Raw genomic sequence first — 19,282 nt, forward strand, 5'->3', positions numbered from 1 at the left:
AGGGAAGACTTCTTTTTAATAACCTCCCACCAGTTTTGTTCATCCCTTATTTAGATATGGGAAATAAATTTCACTCATGTTATATCAGCGAATGTTTCTGAAGATTGGTTTAGCTTTACTTTCTCCTTTAGAAAATGACCTTGTTTATTCATTTCATTATCATAGCAAATAAATGTCATAGGCAGTTCCTTACATGTAGCTGACTATAATTTAAATTTATATAAGGTCATCTTAGGCTTGTTCAAATGTAATGAGCCTCCCTGTGTTATGTTACCAGAAGCACAAGTTTTTCTATTTAGGGTCAAAAGGGAAAGTGTAATTTCTTTTTACCCTTGCAGAGGTTTCATTTTTTGTTATTTGAGATGGAAAAATCATTGTAGCAGGGTTTTAGTTTGCCTCTGAGTACAGTAATACCTCGGTTCACGAACGCATCTGTTCACGAACAATTCGGTTCACGAACAGCACCATTCGCAAAATTTTGCTTCCATTCACGAACTCCGCATTGGGTGATGAACACGACCCGTGGCCATCTTCCCTGCTCTGACACGTGGTCGTGGCTTCCTGTAGGCAAAGGGGACTCTCCCTCCAAACAATAACCGCCTCCCCACCCGCCTTCCTGTCCTCCACGCCAGAAGTCGCCTCAAGCAAGGTTAGTGTTCTCTCTCTTCATACTGTACTGTACTGTACTTTGTTTCATATTTTTGTGGTTTAAAAAAAATACATATGGTTCAGAACGGATTAACCTTATTTACTTTGAACCTTATGGGAAAATTTGATTCGGTTCGCGACCAAAATTGGTTGGCTACCACATTTGTAGGGGTCAGAACAGATTAACCTTATTTACATTGAACCTTATGGGGAAATTTGATTTGGTTCGCGACCAATTTGGTTTGCGACCAGAATCGTGGAACGAATTAAGTTCGTGAACCAAGGTACCACTGTAGATATGAGCAGTTTGAATCCTTTCACCTATTTATATATGGGTACAGGCAATCCAGAGGGGAAGGAAGACAGATGAAAAAGAATGGGAGGGGACAACAAACGTAGCAATGGAAGTGGGGGGAAGCCCCATGTATATTTTTAGATATATAACAGGAGTAATACTTTGTTTCCCAGACAGTGTGCTGGGGAGGTAAAGGGAAATGGAGGTGCTTGAGGGAAGTGGGAATAAAAGGGTCTACTTTACTAATTCAGAGCTCTGAATCTCCTTTACTGCCATATAGGAATTGGTAAATTGGCTCTGTGTGGATATAGCATTTGGCTGAAAAACTTTTACAACCTGTAGAGTCAGACTGTCATTTGTGTGGACAAACTTTTATATCTTATTATTATTTTCTAGATTGAGAGATTATGCCAGAGATTAGAAGAGATGGAACAACTGAATCGTGAGATGACTATAGAATATGAACGTCAATTAACAAAAGTCCAAGATGAGGTGAGCTCCCTGAAAGACAGTAGAATTGCCTTGAGCAAAATGTAAAGTGGGCTTGTTCTTAATCATGTTTGTCAAATGAAAAGGGGGCTTGTATATCTGTACATATAGGTATTGAAATCAAAGAGTATGGATTGTTTTCAGATTAATAAAGGCAAACATTTTGAGTACATAAGAGTGAGTACAATTCAATCTAGAAGAAGACAGTGATGAATTATTTTTTTAAAAAGTTAGTGAGTGCATTTCTATATAAAGTTTTCCCAAATTGTAGCTGAGGGGGTAGGTTGCTTATATTGAAGCAGCTTCTCAATCTTTTCCTTTCATAGGGAATTTGTATATGCTCTTCTTCTTTTCCTTAGGAACATAATGTATAGCTATATTGAACACATGAAGAATGATTTATGTAATGAAACATTATTCTCGAATGTACATGCATAGAATTGCTACCTAAAGTTATATTTAAAATCTTCAGTAAAAAATAAGAAACTAAAATGCTTACCGTTACTTCAAGTATTTCAGGGTAAAATTTCAGCTTGTGTCATTTCAGTGTAAAATTTCAGAGAAGTGTCATTCCATGTTCAGCTGGTGCTTCTTGTTCTGCTTTCTCTTTACTTGCAGTTAAATGCCATAAGAGACTAATAGTGCATTAACCTGTTCCCCTGGAGAGTTAGCTAAGTCTTGTTTACTCTAGGTCAGGCCTGCACAACTTGTGGAGGGGAAGGGCCACATGGATAAATTAAAAATCATAGTGGGCCACAAAGGAATACCTGGTGCACCAGTCAGCTGTTTGGTGGCTAGCAGAGCAGCAACAGTGCTGGAGCTAGTGGCAGTGGTGAGGCCTGGAGGCATTAGAGGCTCCAAGCTATGTGTCTTTCAAGCTGCAATGGCAAATTTATTGACTTTTTAAAAAACGCTGGTGGGGTGCACAAGGCTGCTTGGCGAGCCATATGGTGTTAGGGCCTGCTCTGGGCTATAGTTGAAATTAAATTTTGTGCTCTTGCTTTTGCAAGTTGAAGACATTACTTCATTTCAGCATGAGTAATGGTTCTTGTTTAGGCAGTGCCTCCAGGGAAGTAGGAAGGATTCCACCAGGCAAGATTGAGGTTCACTGGCAGATCTTTGTAAAGTTTGGAAGCTGGAATGACAGCACAATTCAGTAAGGTTAAAAAGCAACAGCAATTCCTAAGGTATCATAACAGGGGTTAGTCCTCATTATATCTTATTTTCTCACTTTTAACAGTAGTTATGGCCCTATCTGAAGTATCCTAAGTTGCTGTTGGATATTCATGTTTATTGATCTGTATGATAGAAATGAAAGCCTTGTGCAACATCCACTTCCCCCTCCTCCACTGCACCCCTCATTGCATCAAAAATATGTGACTCCTTTATAGCAGGCTAATTTGATTTAAATCAAAATCTTCATCCTGAAGAAGTGTACATACTGGTTGGAGTAAAAGATAAAACTATTCAGAGTTTTTTTGACAATACTGCTTCCTTATTTATCTTTTAAAACCCTTTTTAACTATCTCTATTCTCTTTTCCTCTTCTATTTGTTCATGCTTTATTTGGTGGGAGTTAAGTTTGGAATTTAGAGATATTTATTATATTTTCAGTGAAAGATGGTTAACTTCTACTTGTTACAATAATGACAATTCACTGAAAAAAAACCATAATAAGAGCTCTATCAGTCCATTTAGTTTTTGCAACATTTCTGAAATATTCATAGTTCTGCTTAATTTATTTATAAAATATGAATTTTTTGGTCACTGAATACAGACTATAGGTTTTGAAAAAAAATCTGTATTCCTCTATTTTAGTATTTATGCTGTCAATAATTATTTTTCTTTTTTGCAGCTAGCTAGACTGAAGAGAAGTTATGAAAAATTGCTGAAGAAACAGTTGAAAGGAACTAGGCAATCTTCCAAGAGCCAAGAGGAGGATCAGTCTGAAATAAGGATCATGACCAAGAAATTAGAGGTAGGTGGAAAAAATGGTCTTGGTCAGAATTTATAAATTCAAGTAGGTATGAATAGGTTTGGAAAAATCTAAAGATGATTTTTTTTGCATTTGGAAGTAGGAGAGCTTTAGCTCAGTATAAGTCCAGTTAAAATTAATGGGACTTCTTAGTAGTCATTCAGTTGCTCAGTAAAACAAGTATATTTAACTATGATCCACCACCAATATGTTCTATTTTCTTGTGCTTCCTAAATAAAGGTAAGTTCAATGCCTGCCCTAAGGAACAAGATTCTTCCCAAGATCTGGATGACCTTACCTGCCTTTCAAAAGACTCTTAGTATCTGGCTTCCCCCGCAAGTGCTGGGTCAGGAAGTTTTGTGCCTATCTTGATTGCCTTTGATTGTTTGGGGTTGGATAAATTTATAGTTTTTAATGTTTCTTGGTTGCTATGTGTAGTTTTCATTTGTGTATACCAATGAATTGCATGTTGATTGTATGTCTATATACATCCATTTAATAAATTAAAAATATAAATAAAAGCTCTTTTACAAAGATCTGTATACCTGCTTTGAAGCATTTTAGAAAATGTTTTAAAATATAAAGTTCCATGTTGGATGCCCGCTTTGGTACAGATCCAGGGGAGATGACTGGGATACAATCCTACCAGGATATCTGGGAACAGTTTGATCTTGTTGGGCCTGAGGAAGTGGACAGAGTCCTTATAACTGTGAGTTTAGCCACCTGCTCCTTAGATCCATGCCCCTCCGGGCTAGTTAAGGCTGCCTGGGTGGTGTTGTGGTTGGATCGTAGTGGTGGTTAATTCTTTGAGAGAGGGGGTTGTTCTGTCCCCCTTAAGGAGGTGTACGTTCACCCCCTTCTCAGGAAGCCATCGCTGGATCCTACCATACTGCACAATTTTTGTCCAGTATCAAACCTCCCTTTTTTAGGGAAGGTCATGGAGAGGGTGGTTGCGCGGCAGCTTCAGCAGGCCATGGATAAAGCAGATTCTCTGGACCCCTTTCAGTTGGGATTCAGGCCTGGGGATGGGATGGAGACAGCATTTGTCAAGCTTTTAGATGATCTCTGGTGGGAGTGGGACAGGAGTAGTGCATCTGTCCTTGCTCTTGACCTCTTGGCAGCCTTCAGTACCATTGGCCATGGTATCCTAGATCGACTCCGTGGGCTAGGAGTAGTATTGTGCTGGTTCACTTCCTTTCTGTGGGGCCGGTCACCAGTTGTTAATTGGGAGTGAGAGGTTCCACCCTCAACCCTTATTATGTGGGGTTCTGCAGAGTTTGGTACTCTCTCCACTCCTATTTAATATCTACATGAAGCCACTGGGTGAGATCATCCATCGCCATGGGGTGAAGTATCATCAGTATGTTGATGATACTCAGTTATTTATCTCTGCCCTGGCAAACTAAGTGATGCAGTTGATGTCTTGTCCCAGTGCCTGGAGGCTGTAGAGGTTTGGATGGGGAAGAACAGGCTTTAGCTGAATACTGGCAAGACAGCAGCTCTGAATTTTGGGGCCTTCTGGTTCTGGGATTTTGCCATCTTTGATACTGGATGGGGTAGCACTGCCCCGACAGACCTGGTGCGCAATCTGTCCTAGACTCATGAGTCCTGCTCAAGGAGCAAGTGGCAGTTGTGACTAGGAGGGCCTTTGCATAGCTTTGTGTTGTGCGCCAGTTGCACCCCTTCCTGAACCATGAGGCTCTACTCACAGTCACTCATACCCTGGTTACCTCCAGAATTGATTACTGTAAATAAGGAACCATTGACAACTATATCCCTCTGCCATCAGTTCTTCTCTTGAATTTCTTTTACATTCATTGACAAAATTCTAGTATCTCATGATAAGTTAGCCATTTGTGTTTGCCTATTATTTCTTGTCTATAAAATGCTTCTTGTGCTGAGAGCCACAAAGGTGTTTTTGGGCACGACCTGGGTTTGTATCTATTCCATATTCTCAATATGGCATGTCTAACTGGATGATTTTAAAAATCCACATTCACCTTGACTTTGTTGTATCACAAATATCCATGCCACCCAAATCTCAGGTCATGTCCTTCTAACTCCAAGAGCCTTCTATTTCTCAGCAGCACCCACTCTTTCATCCAAACCAAACAGCAAGCTGAAAAATATAATTTCAAATCAGGTAGACACAATACATCTTGTAACACCTTATATTTAACTTATGGTTTTTTCCCCTGCCACACAAATTTAGATGTATCCTTCTGCCACTGTTTAAATAGTGCATCAGCTGTCAAAACAGGTATTGTCTGAAACAAAAATATTATTCTAGGCAAGACATTCATTTTTATCACAGAAATTCTTGGATATATTTTATTTATTTATTTATTTATTTATTTATCTATTTATTTTCTATTTATTATTGTAATTTTGTAATTTTAATTGATTTTAAATGTTTTGTAAACTGCCCAGAGTTATTCAATGAGATGGTGGTGACAAATTTAATAAATGAATGAATGAATGAATGAATGAATAAATATTCTCCCCAGCAATGACAGTTGTAGTTTCTCCCATTTTAACATGTCTTTTTAAACTTCATTCCATGCCTTAACATAGTTATTTTGAAATAACATACAGTTTATATTTGTCATAGTGATACCCAGCTATTTTACCTTCTTCTCAATCTTAAAACCTGTTTTATTCATCAATTCTGTTTGATTTCTATTTTTATATTTTTGGTTAACATCTTTGTCTTCTGTTTATTAATCTTGAAACCTGTTAATGCATCAAATTCTTTTAATTTGCCCATTAATATTTCAGTTCCCTTTAAAGGATCTTCCAGAACCAACCCCAAGTCATCTGCAAAAGCCCTTAACTTACAAGTTTCTTTTTTAATCTTTACTCCTACAATCCTCTCATCTTGTCTTATATCTCTGTTCAGTATTTCAAGAACCAAAATAAACAAGAGAGGAGACAGTGGACATCCCTGTCATGTTCCTTTTTGTATCTCACAAGGTTTTGTTAAATCTCCATTAACAACTAACTCTGCTTTCTGTTAGGTGTAAATCAATTTTACCCGTTTTATAACATTTTCTCCAAAATTCATATCTGACAAAACCTTGAAGAAGAAGGCCCAGTTCAAATTGTCAAAGGCCTTATTGGCGTCTAAGAAAATCAATGTGGCTTGTTTTTCATTATGTTGCTCCAAATATTCCAAAACGTCCAACACATTTCTAACATTATCCTTTAACTGTCTTTTAGGTAAAAACTCACATTGAGCCTCATGAATAAATTCTTGCAAAATTATTTTCAGTCTGTCAGCCAGAATCATTGTGAATAACTGATAGCCATTATTCAATAATGATATCAGCCTGTAATTTCTTGTTGAAGTTAAAACTTGTCCCTCTTTAGATATTAGTGCTGTATTAGCCTCTTTCTAACTCTGGTATCTTTCTTTCCTGTGAGATAGAGTTCATTGTGTTTTGTAAAGTTGTAAAAGTTCATCCTCAAAACCTTTATGATGAGAACCTGATAATCCATCTGGTCTAGGCACCTTTCCTGGTTTAATCTTTTTTATAGCTTCAGAAACTTCCCTTACTGTTATAGATACATTCTGTCTCTGTTCCTCCATAATCCTTGGTAAATTTTAGTCCTTAAGATATTCATCTATTTTCTCTAGAGAGATGTCACTTCCTTTATACAAGTTGGAATAATATTGATGAAATGCTTTTTATATGGCCATATTGTCCATTAATACAGTATCTCCCACTTGTAATTTCAATATCATTTTCTTTTTTTTTTCTTTTTGTAATTTATATGCTAGCCACTTGGCTTATTTGCAAACTCAGTTTTTTTGCTTCACATAATTCATTTTTATTTCCATTTCTCTTACTGTTAACATAGATAACTGTAACTGTAAAAGCTTAATTTGTTGAGAAATACTAATCTTTGAAAATTTCTTTATTATTTTCTCTTCATCTCATCCCAAATAGCTTGTGTTTTCTCGTGATTTCTTTTTGAGTTCACTATTACGTTGTATAAAATAACCTCTAATAAAAGCTTTACTTCCATCCCAAACCAATCTTAAATCACTGCCTTTACCTAAATTATTTTCAAAAAATTAATTCTTTTTACAGTCCTCCATTATTGCTTCTTTCTGTAGCAATCTTTCATTTAGTCTCCATCTAAAAGAACTAGATTTTCTTTTATAAACCAAACTCACAGGATTATGATCTGAAAAAGTCTCTACTTAGAAACCTTAGTAGTCAAGTTCTTTGAAATCCAAATCATGTCTATTCTTGAGAAGGATCTACGTCTTTCAGAAAAGTAGGTGTACTTTCTTGAATTGCCATTTTTCTGTCTCCATATATCAACCAGTCCTAAATTGTCCATCAAATTAAGGTAAAATTAATATGTTTTCTTTTAAAAAGAGGATTAAAAATAGATTTAAAAAAATAGAATAGTAAGTATCTCTATAAAAATAATTTTAAAAAACTGAAATTGAAAACAAATTTGGTCTCTTTGGATACTTAGTGCCTTTGCATACATATTGTTAAACAGATACAGTGAAATCTCAGTTGAACAGACCAGATGGAGGGAGGAGGTATCCTAATTGTCTGTTATATTGGAAAGTACATAATTTGTAGTGGCATTACACAAATAATGTAAAATGCTGCAAATGTCATTTATGTCATTTGCAGAATAACATAATTGTACAAATGACAGAAAGTGATGTAATTTGCATCATTTGTGCAGTGACTTCATTATGCAAGTGATGTAAATATAACAGGAATTTCATCCATTCCAGTGAGATTCATTAGATTAAAGTTTCACTGTATTAATTTTTCATTTACCCTAACAATATAATTTTGTAGTGCAAAAGGCATGTACTTACATAACCATAGATCTTAACTTTTCCTTGTGAATTATGCTAATTGTTCTAGCAATTGGCAAGAATAGCTTTATGGAACATGAATTGTAAAAAATCAGAATTTTAATTGAAATCAGATTTTTTTTTTCATTAGGAATTTAAGGATGTAATCTTCTGGTTGTGGGAGAGACAAGATAGTGATTGAGATAAGGGTTGTTATAGCATATTATCTTAGTTCATCAAAGTAACCATAGAAATGATGTTACTCTTTAACTGAAGTACTAACTTTAATGTAAAGAAACTTAGAAGTTGAAGTATGATTATGGACATTATATGAGAACTTGTCAAGTCCTTACAGTTAGATTACATGAAATAGAGTTAGTTTAGGTATATTTTTGGAATTTCTCCATTAAAACTTCCCCTTCTTGCTAATTTAATGTGCCAATGGCCCAGAGCAGTCTTCCTCAGAACAATTAACATAGTAATAAATATATCAGCCAAGGAAATGCTGTGTTTTTTAGATCCAAAACATTATACATGGAGCACTTGGAAAATGGGATATTCCTACAACAAAAGGAGCATCTTGGCAGACAGTGTATGAAGTTTGTATAGCAGATGAAGGAAACATAATAATTTATTAGATAAAATACTTATTGTGTGGAAAATGTCTTAGCTGGTTATAGTGTCCTTTGATAAACATGAGTGAATATCTAGCAGCAGAATATTGAAAGAGCTGGAGATGTGAGGGTGATTGGTTGAAATATCTGACTCCTTACTGATGGCTAGTGCATGTACTTAGATATTCATTCTTTTCCTATCCATGTATATCTTTCTCAAAGTTGTTCACACAGTGGAAGAAGGTGATCATACAAGGTAGACATAACTTTCTTTGATTAAAGGTATAAAGTACCTGTGCTCAAAAACCCTTCTTCACATTCAAATTACTATTTGTTTTTTTTCCCTCTTTCATCTTAGTCTTTCTGTCATTAATTCTTCAGCGCTGTTTCTGAAATATATTATCAGATTTTTGCTATGCCATACTTGCAAGGTATATGCTCCTTGTAATGCCTCTTTGGAAAGCAGAATGTTAATTCCATAAAGGCAACTGTAAGCCTATTAGTGGACAATATATGAACAATAACTAATATAGAAATTTAATCTTGGAAGGAACTCCAGAATACTGTTCTTTTGAATGTGGATGGCATCCTTCCAAGGATCAAAGTATATAATGTCATAGAAAGGAAGCAGAGAGAAGAAAAAGAAAAAAAATCATATTTGAAATATTTGAAGTTATGCATCCAGATTGTAAATAAATAGTAATTGCTTTTGTAGGAGTTCCATCAAAAGTCTTTAGATTGGGAGAAGCAGCGCCTGCAGTACCAGCAGCAAGTTGCTTCATTGGAAACACAGAGGAAGGCTTTGGCTGAGAAGTCTGAGCTAGTTCAGGTACAATTAATTTGAGTTGTTTGCCATAATTCCTTTCTCTGTCTTCTAAGGCAAACTTGAGTGTCATTCAGGCAACCATTGAAGTGACCTTGAATCTCTTGTGGGATAACCCTGTCCTGTCCAATATGTACAGTGGTGCTTAAAAGTATGTAGATTTTGATCATTTTCCTCAGTACAGGTAGCCCTCGACTTGCGATCACAATTGGGACTGGAATTTCTATTGCTACGCAATGTGGTTGTAAAGCGTGATGTCATATGACCGCATTGCTTAGTGACAGCAATCTAGGTAGTCCTGCTTGCCTTCGTAACCCCAAGATGCGCGGGTCATTAAGCAGGAAGAGGTGGAAATTCCGGGTAAGGAGCACAGGGGTACCGTGGAGGTGGGAGGCCTGGGAGGGCTGGCACAGGTCATGCATGAGGGGGGTGCTGTGATGCAGAATGAGCTCAGGAAGGCCGGGGAAAGAATACACTGTGGCTTAGGGGCTTCTTGGTGTGCTGTGGCTCTGGGGCTGCAAGCTTTTTGCAGCCCCAGAGCTGTAGCACACCAGGAAGCCCCTTTGTGCTGCACAAAGTCCAGCCCCAGCAAAAAGCCCCAGAGCTGCCAGTCCAGAGATTGTCAGCCAGTCCAGAGGTCAGAGGTTCAAAATTTCGAAGACAAAAGGATTTGCAGGAATGTTACACGAGAGCCGGAGGTCAGACCTTGTTTCCAGCAAAGAGAGCATGGGTCAGAGCTGCTTCTTAAATAAAGCTGCAGCCAGCTATCACCAGCCAGGAGATTTATTCTCTTGCTTGGCAAGGAGCCTAATAGATTTTCGCTGCTCTGCTCTCTTCTCTATTAATTGGGAGCAGGAGGGTGGGAGGCCTTACATCATCCTCATCTGACTTCTTCAGTTGCTTAGGTGGTACCTGTGTTTGATCAGCCTGATGTGATTCTTGGCTTTGTCTCTCCTGAGGCTGACATGCCACAGGCTTAGCTGGAACAACTTCTTCAGGGTCAGATTCACAATCTAAGTCCTGAGCCTGGGCCATGACAGGTTCTTTTTATCTAGTTTTAGGACTTGTGTGAGGAACAGATCACATTTTAGATCATATTTATGTAGACATATTGAAAATTCAAAAGGGTTCACAAACTTCTAAGCACCATTGTACATATAGTCAGAAAATAACCTAAAATCTGTTCAGTAACTAGTAGGCATTGGTCCTTTTTGCTGTTAAGTTCCCAAACAGTTTTGTCGGGAAAACATATAGTATGATCTTTAAAACTATTTTGTTACAGGTTTTATAGTGGCTAAGTGCCTGACAGAATGCCATAGTATACATGCAATAGATTTAAATGATGCTTTTCATAAATAGTATATATATCATAGTTGTGATGGATAGCATGAGCGGGGAAGATTCTGGAATGGAGCTTCAAGGTTGTCAGGAGTGGGGAGAGACATTCCAGGGCAAGCACCTCCTCAGCCCACAACAAGACTGTGGGAAAACGAAGAGGATGAGGCTGGCTACTCCCTAGAGCTTCACGGAGTATATTCTGTAGTAGCTGTAGATAAATTTAGTCTGGTGAGATTCTGTCTTAGGTACAAGCTAATAAAGTATCTGAGTTCTTGGGCTGAACCTGACAATAGTATATATATCCTACAAAATGTGTATGTGGCAATATAACAAAAATATTGTAAATTCTATTGTTTATTTCTCATAAGGTAAAAACAAACCTTAACTGTTTGTTAAAAAAAGTAATCTGCATGTTGGCTTAATGCTACTGTGGTGATCAGGTGCCAGCTATGAAAAAACTTGCTGTGACAGCTAAGAAGCTCTTGCTGGGAGCATTCCACTTAATGGACTATAGAGATGCCACTGAGTGGAAGTTCTGCATGGCAGAAGTTGGCTGTGATGGGATTGAAGCTGACACTGATGGTAAAAGGCAGATGCTGACAGAATTGCTTGGGAAAAGTCTGTGCCTTTATGAAACAAATGCCTTGCTGCAATTGTGCCTGTGTTCTTGATGGTTCAGCCTTTTAAAAGTGGGCTTCAGAGAACTTTGCCTTCTATTAGTGACAAGATAATAGAAAAATGGTATTTTTATTTTCAAGTGTAGCTGTGTGATTGCCACGTTCATGGTTATCGGATAACTGTAGTCATGGATGTTAATTATGAAGGTTCTCTGTAAAAATATCTGCTTTCCCATCAGAGAATTGATTATTTATTTATTTATTTATTTATTTATTTATATGTTAGATTTAGGATGTATTTTACTTATTTTAGGAAGTATGCCATGTGAAAATCATGTGATACATAATTACACTGCTGACAAACTAACTACTCAGGCTATCTGGCAAAACAGATCCATGGAGTGTCCTTCCAAAAGTGGTGTTGGGGGATCAGAGATCCTCTGGTGCAAATTTGGGTAAAGCAAACAGTGTTGTAGAATATTTTAGGGGCACATTACATCGAAGCAGAAATTGGTTTATTGACAGGCCTAAAGAGAGGTAAGGTTATAGTCCCTCTTTATAGACTTATACAAATTGGAATATATATGTGATTGAAAAGAATAACCAGGTATTTCATTGTCTATGACACATCAAATGTGTAGTAAAGTCAGTGAGGCCATTAGGGTGTAGCTATGAGGTAATGGGGCAGGACTCAAGGACAATGGGGTTTTGAAAGAAGAAAGGTAGTATTTCATGAACATACTATAGTTCCTTCCTAGGGAGTTACTTTCTTTTGCTTTCCCAGAGCTCTGCTTGCCTCCGGGTATCTTTCCCCAGGCTTTCAGCATTCTTTGGCCTTCTAAATGTTTTATAGCTAAGCAAAGTTTTTCCTGAGAAGATATATTAGGGTTAGGGCTTTTGATTTGACCCCAAGAATTCTCCTTTAACAAAAATCTCCTGAATTTCTGCAAACTCTCTCTGTTTTGCTTGATTCGATAAGTCAGTAGTAAAAGTGTTAAATTTTCTTCTACAATATTTGTTTTTGCAAATCCTTAGAAGTTTTTTTCCATCAGAAATAGTGTCATGATAATCACTAGTAGTGAATAAAAATAAAAGTTGGCAAGAATATTTTCTTATCTTGTTAGAGCTCACACATGCAGTCTTTCAACTACTACTATTTTGACAGATTACAGCCACATTAGCCTTCTGTGCTGTGTTAAATTCTGATTGCTTCTTCTGCAACCAAACATGTTGCTTTTCTCAGTTTTCTAGTAGAACTGAAAGGTGAAGAGTATAAGGAAAAATTGTGAAAATATGAACAAGAAATAAGAAATTGATATGCAATATTTCTGCCTTTAAAATAAATCCTGTAACAGTAACTTTTATTTTTGAAATAGGTTTATTTGCATCTGTTTGATCTGCAGTGCCTTTTTTTTTTTTACTTCTAATATATGGGGAGTCTATTAGTCTGCATTGTCCAGTGTTGAGAAATTTTGGCTGCCTGCAATAGTCAGCTAGAAATTGTATCAATCCTGACCTACTGCCCACATGGAAAAATAGAGTGTTGTCTCAGACATCTCATTATCTCTGATATTGAATCCTTTACAGGAATAAACCTTCTTTCTAGCTTGAGTTTGTTAAAGAAGGTGGACATTCACTTTTGCAGTTTTGGAGACACTTGAGTATCTTGCCAGCTCCTGATGCCATGCTTCATTTCAGAAGTTCTCAAATCACTTCTGAGATTCAATCTGATATTTTCGAACTTTTCTTTTAAGGACCAAAACTGAGTTGCCGATAATGGGACCTGAAAGTGGTAAACTATCTCCTTGGCCTAATAGAATGGTATTTTTGATTGGATGTGGACAACTAAAGATCTGATTGAGTTAAATATATGTTGGATAGCTCTGATAATTTTTCCAGCCATAGTTTCTTATTTCTACAATGGAAATAAGCTCTGGAAAAAAATCCTCTCATGTTGGAAAGTACTATGACATGTGACTTCTACATCCAACTTAATTTTTATTCTTGAAGGATATTGCTTAATTTTACAGAATGTTTTCTACTTCATAGACTCAACTGTGCAGTCAGAAGCAAATGTTTGAGTCTGTGGACCTGGCAAGCCAATCTGAAATCCATCACTTAGCCAGCAAGTTGGAAAGAGCCAATGATACTATTTGTGCCAATGAATTGGAACTGGAGAGGCTGAATACAAGAGTAGATGATTTGACTGATGCTAACCAGAAGATTCTTAAAGAACAACAAAAGCTCCTACATGAGCTGAAACTTTCCCGGAACTCTCTGGAGGTGTGTGAATGAATTGCTTGGAAGCTGAATAACATACAGTTTGCAGGAGTAGTTGCTCGGCATGTTATTTATTTAGTAGCTTTCTTCTAGCATTACACTGATGCTAAGTAGGAAACATGGTTTAGTAAGGAAGGGATTGTGTCAGGTGGTTCTTCACTTGAAATGTAACTTTAATCCTATTGTTTCCTAGTGATTTTCATTTTCTCCTCTGAAGGTTCTCCATGATGAAAAGATGGAACTAAAGGCCACTCTGCTGTCTCAGGAGGACTTCATCACAAATTTACAGATTTATCATGAACAATTACAGAAGGAGCTGTTCAAGCTAACTGAGACTCTGCATGTGAAAGAAACTCTTATCAGGTGTGGCTGTAAAGTTAAAATTTATTAAATATTTTATATGCCTTAAGAGAAGTCTATGGTACATTTGTTTTTCTTGTTCGAAGTCAAGAATATGTTCTAAACTTTCTCCAAATGTTAGGAAAATATTAACCTTAGATTAATATGCAATATGTCATTATTCTTCAATTAAGAAGGCAGAGAAAACATGATTATATGGGTTTATAACATAATTCAAAATGTTTTCAAAAATGTTTCTTAGTAAGAAAAACAGATGGATTCTTTCTGTGTTGATAATCAATACAACTGTTGCCTGTGTAAGAGAACTCAGCAAGCCAACAGTTTTTACAGGAAATTAGCATAATTTCCTTTGGTAAATTGAACTTTTTCTTAAAATTCTAGTAGAGCAAAGGTAATGAAAACAGTTACCAAATGTATTTGTGTATTATTATAATGTGATACTGTGCCTCTGGCTGTTGATTGTAAACACCATTGCTGCTATTTCTCTAGATTCAAAATTGTCAATTCAGTCGGTTTATGCATTGTGAATCACATTTTTTGAGATTGTATTTTTGCTGTGGTACGAATGTATGCTGCTACCCAGTGAATGCATGAAATCTCAGCCTTACTGAATTCATTACGTTTCTAGTGTTAAAAATTCTTCATGTTTCCTAAATTCGTTGTGAACTTCTGCCAGTAGTAGATAAGACTGGAACCAAGAGTAGGCATGGCCATCCTTCCATATGGTCTCTTTTTCCTAGAACCTTCTCACTTGTCCTACCTATGAATCTACTAGGAAAAGGGAAGATTTCTCTTATCGGAAGCCTGCAGGGGATTGCCCTTCCCCAGTTCTCCATCCTTTACAGTTCTCCCTGTTTTTCCCTTTTTTGTCTTCCCCTTTTCTGGACTCCCCCCTTTCCTTAAAACTAGGCCCAGAGATTCACCCACCCATCCCATTAATATCCCACCCCACCCTTTTGTGTGTGTGTGTGTGTGTGTGTGTGTGTGTGTGCTTTCAAGTTACTTTTGATTCCTGACAACTACATGGATAAGTGACAAGAGGCTGACTGGCCCCAAGTCACCCAGGTGCCTTCATAAGGCAGGACTGGAACTCAGGCGTTCCTGTTCCTAATCCAGCACTTTAACCACTAAACCAAACTGACTCCCTTAATATCCTAGTAAGATATTTTAAATCACTGTTCCAATATTAGGAAGACCAGTGAAAATTCATTTGTCAGGTACTCGGGATAAAGGTTAACATAAGAACTTTGAAAGATGATTGGTAAGAAATTATGCTGTCATTTCATTGGCTGACAATAGCTACTAATGTAGTACTATGGTAGAACTTCTTTTATTACAATTTTGATAAAATATTTAAAGTTATTTTAAAGACATGTTGCAGTCTTCATCTATGTCATGAGTGTAACTACACATATGCCTCCCTCTACAGCTGGTATAACTGACTTTGTTTGTTAGAAGGCTTCAAGCACTGATCTGTTTTGTCCAGGCAACTGCAGAAGAATACAGGGGCCAAAAGAAACTACTATGATGGAGCAGAATTAGAGGAGGATTTACGCCAGCAGTTTGATTGTGCTGAAATGATTCATCTTGAGGGCAGGTACGTTACCTCAAAAATTTCTCCATCTTTAGGAAGAAAAACAACAACATAGGAAACAAGATGTACATCTTCAATGTGGTGGCCATTTAGACATATCTATATTTTTAGCAATTTACTGCATTTGGGGTTATTCATTGCTTTTGTCTCAAGAGTTATGCCTGACTGGATTTTGATTTTCTTCTGTTGAACTGTTAACTTTATTGCTGGGTGTGTCAAAATTAAACTTCAGAAGCAAAAAGTCTGCTGGATTTGTTAGATTTGGCATGTTAGATTTACGTTGCTTAAAAAAATACTTGCTTTTGATTTTGCATGTATCTTTCTTGGCTTTAGCCTAGGATCTCCAGATGAAAAGTGTATCCAGCCATCTGAAGAGCAAGCGAAGTTACAGGAGCTTCAGCTAACTGAAGAGCAGCTTTGCCAAGCCAAGGCTGAGATAAAAAAAGTGGGGATCTCTTCTGCAAATAAATACATTAAAATGTGTGATTTATATATCATTAAAACAGATTGAGGCAATACAGAATGTCTTAGATTGTGGAAATGTAGACATAGAAACAATGTATCGTTAAAGGGAACTAAAAGAGAGATTAATTATATTGAAGGATGATGACCCAGAATTTAAGATTATTCTCCCTGCAGCCAGAAAACACTCACTGCTTCCATTATTGTAATCTCCATGCCTCCAAAATGTCCTTTCCATTTTAAAAGTAAATTATTTATTAAAAAAACGCAGTCTCCCTTTCAGGTTAAGTAAGTAAAATAAGATAGCTATAGAAAGTACACACTAATATCCATTTATATCTTGGGCTATCTAAGGTGCCCATTGCAGAATACTCTCCAAGAATGAGGGGGACTTCCGTGGTGTAACATGTGTCTTTATTACAGAGACAGCAGAATTTCCAAAATACCAAAAGAATAGCTGAATGCAAAGAATTGTAGAGAGAAATACTCATCCAGCCTTGGCATAAAAAGAAAAAACTGAACAAAACTGTGCACAATGAAATGTCAGTAGTATAAAGCAGCTGCTTGAAATCAAATGGAATATGGGCCAGCTGGTTGAGAGGGCATGCTTAGAAATTGAAATATAGTTCAGGTAGAGTTTTCTGTTAGATAGCACTAGAATATCTACCAAATAGTATGTTGTCCTTATTGGTATATCTTTTTTTTTTCTTTTCCCATCAAGTTTGAATAACTTGAGACAAATTTTGAATATGAATCAATCTAAAGAAAGAAAACTAGAACAACAGAAAAGGGCTATCACACAGATCTATAGGCACTCCTGGTTTTCTGAATGAAGGCTTTACATTTAACCCCACTCTTCCTCAAAATTGTGGGGTATCAGTGGGCTGAGGTGTATGACAATATTTGCCATCCTCACATATTTAGATGAGAGAAAGTTATGTTCTAATTACAATGAAGCTGCATTTACTCACTCAGCCCAGCATCACGATAAATAAAAATACTCAGTGTATTTCAAGCTTAATGGGAAAGCACCAATAAATTGTGATGTATGGGAATTTAAAACTATGAACTGAAGAACTGCTTCCTTTTTTCTTTCACACTGCTGGCTTCAGAGGCATTTTTTTAATTGGTTAAATCAATTTCCTAGTTCTGACATCATATGAGACTGTGGTTTAAGACACATAGAAATTTCTGTGGGCATTGTGTGAGGAGAAAAAGAAATACTTGAGCTTGTTCATGTTCCAGCAGATTGGCTCATTGAAATGACTGTTTCATCTAAATTGAACTTGAGTTACCCATTTAAAGTTGCATATAGCACTCTAAACACCCTAAATGTCTTGCATTCTCTCACTGTCCATATCAAATATCTTTCTCACACCAAGATGGAAGATGGTCTTCTACGAATAATGTATAAAATCTGAGGAGTTGGGAGTATTGTCCTAAGGTGCCATCTTTTCCTTGAGCCATACTGGGACCTTTAGGGATAACAGCTTTCCTTTGGACCCAGCATTCCAACTTGCTTTGTAAGACTTGCTGATGTTTACTATGAATGGCTTTAGGAGGTGGTTCTTGTTTTGTGGAAGTTGTGCCCTAATCTGCAGATCTTTAGGAATTCAAACTCTCTTCTAAAAGCTGTCTTTACTTGGTCTCATTTGTATGTTGTTGTTGGCCACTTTCAAGTGAGTATGGGAATTCATCAATTAGCTTATATTTGGTTGAGTATAATTACCCTAGATGAATACCCCAACTTCAGACAGGACTGTTTTACTGTAAATTAATGCAGTGGATTTCTGAAACAGTGCTGCAGTTTGGGATTCCATGATAATGTAACAGAGACTATCAGAGAACTTGGTATCACTTAATATGTTTTCTGATTATTATTACAAAAATAAAAAGATAAAAATAAGAGTCACTTTTACGTGAGATGGATGGCTATATAAATACGATAGATAGATAGATAGATAGATAGATAGATAGATAGATAGATAGATAGATAGATAGATAGATAGAAGAATGTTAACCTGCAAATTTGTATCCATTTCTGTCCAGCTGAAGGAAGAGCTATCCCACAAGGAGCAAAGTCATAGTAGAGAAGTGGAAGGAATGAGGCTGGAGATTACCCAACTAACACGGGAACTGCATCAACGTGACATTACAGTTGCTTCTTCCATGGGTTCTACTTTAAACTTGGAGCAACAGCTAAAAATAGAGATTGAAAAAGAGGAGCAAAAGGCGATAGAGCACAAGGTAAAACAACTGAATTTTAATATATTTTCTAGTATAGTACTATAACCTGTTAGATTGAAAATAGTAAAGTGAGACTTATTTTCTCCAGTCATTCACTTGTTGTACATCCTTTACAATTTTTGGTAATACTTTTTCAAATTTAGATGTAATTACTAGAAACTTCAGATTGTGCAAGTTTGGCTTCTCACATTTGAAATAATTTATCATATTAAAGAACACATGGCTTGATGAGAAGTGTATGACCAAAGGGCTATATATTTCCTGCATCTAATCTATGCTAACAATTAAAAGAATTAAATTTATTTCTTAAGGCTATCCTGTCTCAGTTGGAAGCTCTCAGACAAGAAAATCACCATCTATCAGAGAAGCTACAGAAGGTAGAATATATTTTGATTAAACTATGTTATTTCCTTAAATGCGGTGACTTGCTTGACTGCTTTGTTGTACAAACAAGTATTATTTTTATGCAAAGTTGAAGGTGATTAGGCAATTCTCCCCAAAGATACAACACTGTGTGTATCTGCTGTAGTAAAAGGTGATTAAGAAATTTGCTTCTCAACATACTATTCTACAGAGCATGATTTGTTTTTTAAAAAGTTGTAGACAAATGATTTGGTGTGACCACTAGATGTCAGTGCAAGTTCGTAGTCTTAGTGCTCCCCTCTTGATCTCTGCACAGAGAGAGGACATTTTTCCTAAAAAGACTCCAT

General features: G+C 36.7%; 1 protein-coding gene across 5 annotated transcripts in view; it reads left to right on the top strand.

Moving 5' to 3' along the window:
- Window positions 1-19,282, top strand: part of CEP63 (centrosomal protein 63) — a 36,816-nt gene that overhangs the window by 7,589 nt on the left and 9,945 nt on the right. For 2 of the 5 annotated variants that reach the window (XM_007434739.4, XM_007434740.4), the window contains exons 5-13: window positions 1,340-1,435; window positions 3,287-3,409; window positions 9,567-9,680; window positions 13,679-13,912; window positions 14,127-14,272; window positions 15,756-15,866; window positions 16,197-16,308; window positions 18,375-18,572; window positions 18,884-18,949. In XM_007434739.4, the coding sequence (XP_007434801.1) occupies window positions 1,340-1,435; window positions 3,287-3,409; window positions 9,567-9,680; window positions 13,679-13,912; window positions 14,127-14,272; window positions 15,756-15,866; window positions 16,197-16,308; window positions 18,375-18,572; window positions 18,884-18,949 (1,200 nt within the window). The remainder of the gene's footprint in view (window positions 1-1,339; window positions 1,436-3,286; window positions 3,410-9,566; window positions 9,681-13,678; window positions 13,913-14,126; window positions 14,273-15,755; window positions 15,867-16,196; window positions 16,309-18,374; window positions 18,573-18,883; window positions 18,950-19,282) is intronic. The other 3 variants (XM_025170883.2, XM_007434741.4, XM_025170885.2) reach the window with 3 other exon arrangements.

This window comes from Python bivittatus, unplaced genomic scaffold (genome assembly GCF_059951505.1).
Source record: "Python bivittatus isolate LINGU-HERP-01145 unplaced genomic scaffold, Pbiv_v1 ctg000980_np1212, whole genome shotgun sequence".
NCBI classification, from domain to species: Eukaryota; Metazoa; Chordata; class Lepidosauria; order Squamata; family Pythonidae; genus Python; species Python bivittatus.